Below are 8395 nucleotides of genomic sequence, written 5' to 3' on the forward strand. Positions count from 1 at the left end.
TTTAATGTTGTCTATATGGGAGGTGGCTGCTGCGGCAGGGCGGCACTGCCTCAGGCGGGACAACCTGCTGAACCAGGTACCTTGCCCAAGCGTTCAGGCCATTGGTCCTTTCCTTAGCCTATCACCGACCGCTCCCAAATTGAAGGCCCAATAGGAAGCGTCGACGTGCGACCAGCGCGCGCTGCCCGGCCGGTGTGAGTGACAGCGGCACGAGGCTCCGCCCATCCGAACACCGTCCAATGAAGGAAGAGAACCCCCTGCCTGGTACCCACCCTCTCACCCCTGATTGGCGCGGTGAGGATTGAGTGACGGACATGACAGACCAATAGTGGCACGAGTCGTCAGTGCTGCCGGGGGACTGTCCAATCAGAGAGGGGCTGGACCCGGGGGAGGGGGCGGGGCCGGTCGGACTGTCCAATCAGAGAGGATCTGGACCGGTGGGAGGCCGCGCTCTCCTGGCCACGCCCCCCCGACCTGCTGCTGGCAGTTTGTGATTGGCCCCGGGGTTCTGGGGGCGGGGCTGTGGAGGGGCAGTTAGACAGGGGCTGAGGGACAGCCGGCCGGCCCGGGCGCGCGATGGTAACGGTCGTGGTCTCAGCTTGGAGCTCCGCGCTGGTCCTCGCCCCCCTCTGCGCGCTGCTGCTGGCCCCGGCCGCCGCCACCGACCTGCAGTATGTCACCTGCGGCTCCGTGATCAAGCTGCTCAACAACCAATACAACGTCCGCCTGCACTCCCACGATGTGAAGTACGGCTCGGGTAAGTGGCGGCCGGATGCTCCCGCTCGCTCTCCTCAACGGCGAAGCCCCACACTGCCGAACAGCGCCGTCCCGGGGGCTGATTCACCGGGAGAGGCATCACAGCTGTCGACCTGTCGCGGGTTTGTTCACTGGGGAGTGATGAGGAGCCCTGACTGAGCGGGTGCCAGTTCTAGCACCCCCCCCGGGTAAAAATGGTGCCCATTCTAGTACCCACCCCCTCCCTTGGGGAAATGGTGCCCGTTCTAGTACCCACCCCCTCCCTTGGGGAAATGGTGCCCGTTCTAGTACCCACCCCCTCCCTGGGGAAATGGTGCCCATTCTAGTACCCACCCCCTCCCTGGGGAAATGGTGCCCATTCTAGTACCTTTTGGGGAAATGGTGCTGATTTTAATATACCAGTAAGAATTTTAACAACATCAGGTTAAAGTCCAACAGGTTTATTTGGTAGCAAATGCCATTAGCTTTCGGAGCCCTGCTCCTTTGTCAGATGGAGTGGATATCCACTGGTGTTGTTAAAACTCTCACTGTGTTTACCCCAGTCCAACGCCGGCATCTCCACATCTTTAACACCCCACCCAGGGGAATGGTGCTAATTCTAGTACTGCCCGCCTGGGGAAATGGTGCCAATTCTGGTACACCCCCCAAGGAACATGATACCAATTCTAGTACCCCTCAGGAGAAAAGGTGCCAATTCTAGAAGTTGTGTGAGAGAGAGAGAGAGAGAGAGACAATGGGGTCAGAAGCTGAGCTCAGGATTCAATGGTACCCTTTGTGACCTTCCTGAGACAGCGGGCAGGGTGGTGGCAAGGGTTGATGTCCTCCTTAATGTGGAATTGGAGAAAAGTTCCACACACGAATGTAGAATCCCTACATCCGTGAGTAGAAAGAAGGACATTCACATGAACAGTTTGACAAATCAGTGGAGAGGTCCAGGGAAGTGGTTATGAATTCGAGTTGTCAGTGTGCAGGTGGAACCTGGCATACTTTCCAGCTCATTATTTCAAAACATTTATTTAATAATGTGTTCATGCGATGAACAATCCTGGGCAGACCAGCATTTATTGCCCTTCAAGGGGATGTTGAGCTGTTGCAGTCCATGAGGTGTACATAAGCCATGTGTTTATTATAAAGGTGTATGGTTAATGAAGCTCTGAGCAAGCGTTTTACTTGTAATCCAGCTATTACGGAATCATCTGTTCATTTGATTTCTTGCTTTAAAATCTGGAATGGTACAGGTGGCAAAGGAGCTCTAATGTGTGAGAGAAGGAACACTTGGTCCTTGCTGGAACAATCTGTTCTCTTACTGCAGGTTAACTGAATTTATTCCAGAATTCTGTGTACTGATTCAAATCAAAAATATCAAAGAAAGTAGTGGTCGAAGCAGATAAGATCTGCCACTTGGATAGAATTTTTCTGACTGGTGCTTTGTGCCTGACCATAAGAATTTGATAGCATAGAGTCAAAGTTTGCAAGGCTGGTTGTTTAAGTTGGGTGGGAGATTGTCAGCCGTGACCTTGTTCTGAAGTTAGCTCATTTACAGTATCCAAACTGGCTGACAAAATGCAAGAAGATATTAAACTTGCAGCATGAGTATATAATTGGCAAATAAACTTCAATTTGGGTAAGTGTGAGATCATTCCTTTTTGGGAGGATTAGAATCGAAAAGCAGTAAAGTTGTGTTAAACTTGTGTCAACATGTGGAATACTATGCATAGAAGGGTGGCAAAGTGGTCAGCACTGCTGCCTCACAGCTCCAGGGACCTGGGTTCAATCCGTCCTTGGGTGACTGTCTGAGTGTAGTTAGCATATTCTCCCTGTGTCTGCGTGGGTTTCCTCCGGGTGCTCCAGTTTCTTCCCACAGTCCAAAGATGTGCAGGTTAGATGGATTGGCCATTGCAAAATTGCCCCCTAGTGTTCCACAATGTGTAGGTTAGATGGATTAGCCATGGGAAATGTGTGGGGATATGGGGATAGGGCAGGGAAGAGGGCCTGGGTAATATACTCTGTCAAGAGCGTCGATGCAGATTAAATGAACCAAATGGCCTCTTCTGCACTGTAGGGATTCTATGAAGTTGGGTTCAGATTCTGGCTGGGGAATGATTTACAAGAGTTAGTTGTATCTTATCCCTAGATAAGAGAAGGGTCAGGAGTCTGAGAGACATCCTTATAATGATGAATAGGGTAGACATAGATGTTTCCACTTGTGTGAGGGAGACAAATTGTGTCCATAAGTATTAGTTAATTAGTAAATTAATTAAGGGGTTGAGGAGAAATGTATTTGCCCAGAAAGTGTTAAGAATGTGGAACCTGCACCTCAAACAGTAGCTTCTTGTCGGATACACGGAGATGCTGAACAGACTCCCATAGCAGCTGGTAAATTAGTAGTCAGTTGACACCTTTTAAAAGGAGAACCAAGCTGGCCAGGAAGTCTTTGAGGTATTCTATGAATAATAACTGCTGTTGTTTATTTTTTGCAAGGGCGGGGGGGGGGGGGGGGGGGGGGGGGGAGGGGGGAAGAGTAATGGAAGCAGGAATCCAGTGGTACTGTTAATAGATGTGAAGTCCATGGCAAAATAACTGGGAATGGTGTTTGCTTGTTGAGCCTTTTCACTCCAGATGTTACATTGAGTGTTCCGAATTGTGTTTTTTGAGTAGATGTTGCTGCAAATGCTTTTTTTTCGCTTGTGCTATTTTTGGCAGTGCTTTTTTGGTCACCTTTCTTCCCCTCTTTTGTTTCGGATGGACGTGTAGTTATTTGAATAAGAGCTTCCTCGTAGCGCTACTAAAGCAAAGCATCCAATTTGCTGAGTGGTAAGGTCAAATCAAAGTCTCGTTTTTAGATTTTATAATCTTCTTCAACTAAAAATCCATGCAAATTCATTGTTTAATGAAACGGTTGTAAGCTTTGCAAGATTTGATTCCAGGTTTCATACCTCAGAGAAATGGGGGTGTGATGTGGCTTTAAAGTTCAAACCTGCATTTGGAGAGAAGTTTTTTTTTTAGCCAACTGGAGAAATTCCTACTTTTTTTGGTTTACTTTGCATGAAATGCTATTGAAATGTGAGCAACTCTAATACTGATGAATTTACCATATTATTGAACATTGCATTTAAAAATATTTCTAGTATCTCTCTGATGCTTCATGCTCAGATCTGACTGCCTTTTGCCAATGCTGGGACCTAGATCTGTTTCCTTGAACACATTGTAATGCAGCTTCATCTCCTTGCTGAATGTTCTGAATTGTTCAGTATTTCCTAAGACTAGAGGGAAAGTACCATATTCCTATCACCTTAATAGCCTGTGGCATGAGATACCATCCCTTTCTTGGAAGCCAAGACTTCAGAAACTCCTCCTCCTGTTTCTTTCTGGTCCTCCAACCTTCTGTCATCCCAGGATCCCTCTTAAATACTCCTTGTGATTACCTGTAAGGTTTTACTTTATCCCTGACTCCAATATACCATGATGTGGAGATGCCGGCGTTGGACTGGGGTAAACACAGTAAGAAGTTTAACAACACCAGGTTAAAGTCCAACAGGTTTATTTGGTAGCAAAAGCCACACAAGCTTTCGAGGCTCTGAGCCCCTTCTTCAGGTGAGTGGGAATTCTGTTCACAAACAGAACTTATAAGACACAGACTCAATTTACATGAATAATGGTTGGAATGCGAATACTTACAACTAATCCAGTCTTTAAGAAACAAAACAATGGGAGTGGAGAGAGCATCAAGACAGGCTAAAAAGATGTGTATTGTCTCCAGACAAGACAGCCAGTGAAACTCTGCAGGTCCACGCAACTGTGGGAGTTACAAATAGTGTGACATAAATTCTGATTCTAGGATCGCATGATAAAGACTCAGGAGGAAAAAAGCAGAAATATTTATGTGAAATAGTGTGACATAAACCCAATATCCCGGTTGAGGCCGTCCTTGTGTGTGCGGAATACGCTGCAAGAAAGGATGTCCCGAGGCATGGTACATTGGGGAAACTATGCAGACGCTGCGACAACGGATGAATGAACACCGCTCGACAATCACCAGGCAAGACTGTTCTCTTCCTGTTGGGGAGCACTTCAGCGGTCACGGGCATTCGGCCTCTGATATTCGGGTAAGCGTTCTCCAAGGCGGCCTTCGCGACACACGACAGCGCAGAGTCGCGGAGCAGAAACTGATAGCCAGGTTCCGCACACACAAGGATGGCCTCAACCAGGATATTGGGTTTATGTCACACTATTTCACATAAATATTTCTGCTTTTTTCCTCCTGAGTCTTTATCATGCGATCCTAGAATCAGAATTTATGTCACACTATTTGTAACTCCCACAGTTGCGTGGACCTGCAGAGTTTCACTGGCTGTCTTGTCTGGAGACAATACACATCTTTTTAGCCTGTCTTGATGCTCTCTCCACTCCCATTGTTTTGTTTCTTAAAGACTGGATTAGTTGTAAGTATTCGCATTCCAACCATTATTCATGTAAATTGAGTCTGTGTCTTATAAGTTCTGTTTGTGAACAGAATTCCCACTCACCTGAAGAAGGGGCTCAGAGCCTCGAAAGCTTGTGTGGCTTTTGCTACCAAATAAACCTGTTGGACTTTAACCTGGTGTTGTTAAACTTCTTCCAATATACCAACCACCTGAATAGTCCTCTCTGTTCTCACTTCGGCATTGGACTGGGGTGAGCACAGTAAGAAGTTTCACAACACCAGGTTAAAGTCCAACAGGTTTATTTGGTAGCACAAGCTTTCGGAGTGTCGCTCACCTGAAGAAGGAGCAACACTCCGAAAGCTTGTGCTCTCAAATAAACCTGTTGGACTTTAACCTGGTGTTGTTAAAACTCTTACTCACTTTATATTGCCAGAGCTTTCACATCCCATCCACCACATGTTTACTCTGTCCAGTCCTCTTCTCCTGTCTGTGAAATACTGACCATGGGAAGATTTTCCATTCCAGCTGTTTCCAGTATTGTCACAGGTTTAATTTTGCACAAAGTAGGTAGGGGAATGGAACTAGGCGAATGTTCTTTCAGAGGGCCAGTACGAACATGTCAGGCTGAATGGCCTCCTTTTTAGTGCTTTAACCATTTTGTGATTCTCAGGTTTTGAGTTTCAGGGAGTGACGTACATATTGAACAATGACAATTAGGGAAGAGGAAATTGTGGAATAATTTTTGTAAAATTATTTTTAAAGTTCCTACTTTTTTTTACGTACTTGTTGTAGTAATTGTTTCCTAGCTTTTCAAAGTTGCACTGAAATAATGTACATGCTACAATCACTCTTTCCTTCTCAAAAGGAAGTGGCCAGCAGTCTGTGACTGGGGTGGATGCGTCTGACGACAGTAACAGCTACTGGACAGTGAGAGGAAAGCCAGGCCAGGTTTGCCAGCGAGGAATACCCATCAAATGTGGCCAGTCAATACGGCTGACACATGTCAACACTGGAAGAAACCTACACAGTCATCACTTTGTGTCACCCCTCTCTGGAAACCAGGTATATTGATTTGCAAAATGCAAAGCTGTAGTTCAGGGGTTAGCATGTAGGTCATGATAGCCGAAACCATTGCATTGGCTATAAATAATGTTGCCTTTGTTCAGTTAAAAAGACTTTTGCTATAACTTGCTCTCTCTTCCCAATTTCCTTATGAAAATTATTGAGTTGAAGAGTGGCAACTTGCCTTCATTACTAGACAAACATCTTTTTTGTTCAGTCCAGTACAGGCACAGATTTTATCTCTCCCATTCCTGAAACTTGTTAGTCCATACACCGTGTATGGTAATCTTATACTTGTCTTGCTATTCTCCCACGTGAATCTGCATTCTTCAGATGATGGCCATTATGTGATACAGAGCAATCAACAACTTATGAATGAATGAATAAAAGGAACAACACTGACTAAATTTAAAACAAAAACTTCCATGTATGTTGTGCTGTTCTCAATTTCAATGTCTCCTGTGCTTTGCAGCCATTGAAGTACTGCTGTTGTTTAGGTATTGTTGGAATGTAGGAAATGTGGCAAGGCTGCAGATGTAGAAGTGATAATGACCAGATAATCTGTTGTAGTGATGTTGAGCAACAAATATTGGTCAAGATACAGTGGAAAGCTCCCATTATCTTTTGGAAGTTAAGTGGGATCACTTACACTCATTTGAGAGGAAAAGATATGGCCTTGGTTTTAATGTCTCAACAGAAAGATATCACCTACAACTAGTATGCACTTCCTACCAGCCATTCCATGACCATACTCAGTTCAAGAAGACTACCACCTTCTTGAGAACAGTTGGGGATGGACATCAAATGATGTACCAGCGATGCCCATATTTCACAAAAGAATTACAAAAACATACTAGTTTTTACCATCGGTTTATCTTGAGTGGAGGTTTAACTTATTAAAATTCACTCATGGGACGTGGACGTTGCTGGCTGGGCCAGCATCTATTGCTGGTTCCTAATTGCCCTGCATTTCGGATGGGTATTTAAGAGTCAACCACATTGCTGTGGGTCTGGAGTTGCATGTAGGCCAGACTAGGTAAGGACGACAGGTTTCCTTCCCTAAAGAACATTAATGAACCAGATGGTTTTTATGACGATCGATAATAGTTTCATGGTCGTCGTTAGACTTTCCATTCCAGATTTTTTTTCATTGAATGCAGATTTCACCACCTGCTTTTCTAGGGTATAATTGATTGTGCTAACCTTGTATTATTTTGCCATGTAGGAAGTAAGTGCTTTTGGTGAGAATGGAGAAGGAGATGACTTGGATGTTTGGGTGGTGCAATGCAGCGGAATGAGTTGGGAGCGAGATGACGATGTACGCTTCAAGCATGCAGGCACCCAGGTCTTTCTAACAATAACTGGAGAGCAGTATGGTCTCCCGATCCGAGGCCAGCTTGAGGTTCATGGAACGTTCAACCCCAGTGCCAACAACTACTGGACTGTAATGGAGGGTGTCTTTATCAAACCCAGCGCCGAACCATTGAAACATGATGAGCTATAGCTTTATTTTAACAAGACTATCTGCAAGGAAATAAGGAGGCCAGTAAGAAATATTGTGACATTGTGTGTGTGTTTGACCGGTTACTTCATATCGTCTTAAGTCCTAGTTTGTAAAGCAAAAACAAGATTGTACTTTTTTCTATACTTGTTTAAATTTCTGATGAAATGGGAATATATTTAAAACAAAAGTTGTGTGTAAATGTCAAGATGCACATATTCAACTGAATTTCTTCTTTACTTTAATTTTTGGTCGTAAATAGACTTGGAAAAATCAGGTATTGGAAATAAAGTTTTAAAGTCATCCGTATCTCAATAGTTCAGTAATGCCAAGAGTTGCAATGGCAATTTACTTTTTACCTTTTTGCTCTTTCCTTTTGTTTCTACCTTGCTGCAGTGACTTCCTGAGCAGAATGGAATTCACTTGTAGAAGACAGGCTACCCACAGCACTTCCCATTCTTGCTGCTGCCAGAACTTCATGTCACATACTAAATTCTACATATAGTGTCTCTCCCCACAGACTTAGTGTGCTCACAGGTGTAAGTGCACCAAGACCAAGCTAAGTATCCTTTCTCACTAGTAGCAGTCCCGATGAAAGCAGTTGTTCTTCTATTTTCAGCCCTCCGTTTCTAATGATGCTGCCGGAGACCTG

At 44.9% G+C, this 8395-nt stretch overlaps 1 protein-coding gene across 1 annotated transcript; it reads left to right on the forward strand.

The window, feature by feature from the left end:
• Nucleotides 1-502: 502 nt before the first annotated feature.
• Nucleotides 503-8052, forward strand: sdf2l1 (stromal cell-derived factor 2-like 1). Its single transcript, XM_078227245.1, has 3 exons — nt 503-757; nt 6046-6242; nt 7468-8052. The coding sequence occupies exons 1-3, from the start codon at nt 577-579 to the stop codon at nt 7744-7746; spliced, it is 657 nt and encodes a 218-aa protein (XP_078083371.1). The 5' UTR covers nt 503-576; the 3' UTR covers nt 7747-8052.
• The last annotated feature ends 343 nt before the right edge of the window (nt 8053-8395 follow it).

The sequence above is a fragment of the Mustelus asterias genome, chromosome 13 (assembly GCF_964213995.1).
Source record: "Mustelus asterias chromosome 13, sMusAst1.hap1.1, whole genome shotgun sequence".
Classification (NCBI taxonomy): Eukaryota; Metazoa; Chordata; class Chondrichthyes; order Carcharhiniformes; family Triakidae; genus Mustelus; species Mustelus asterias.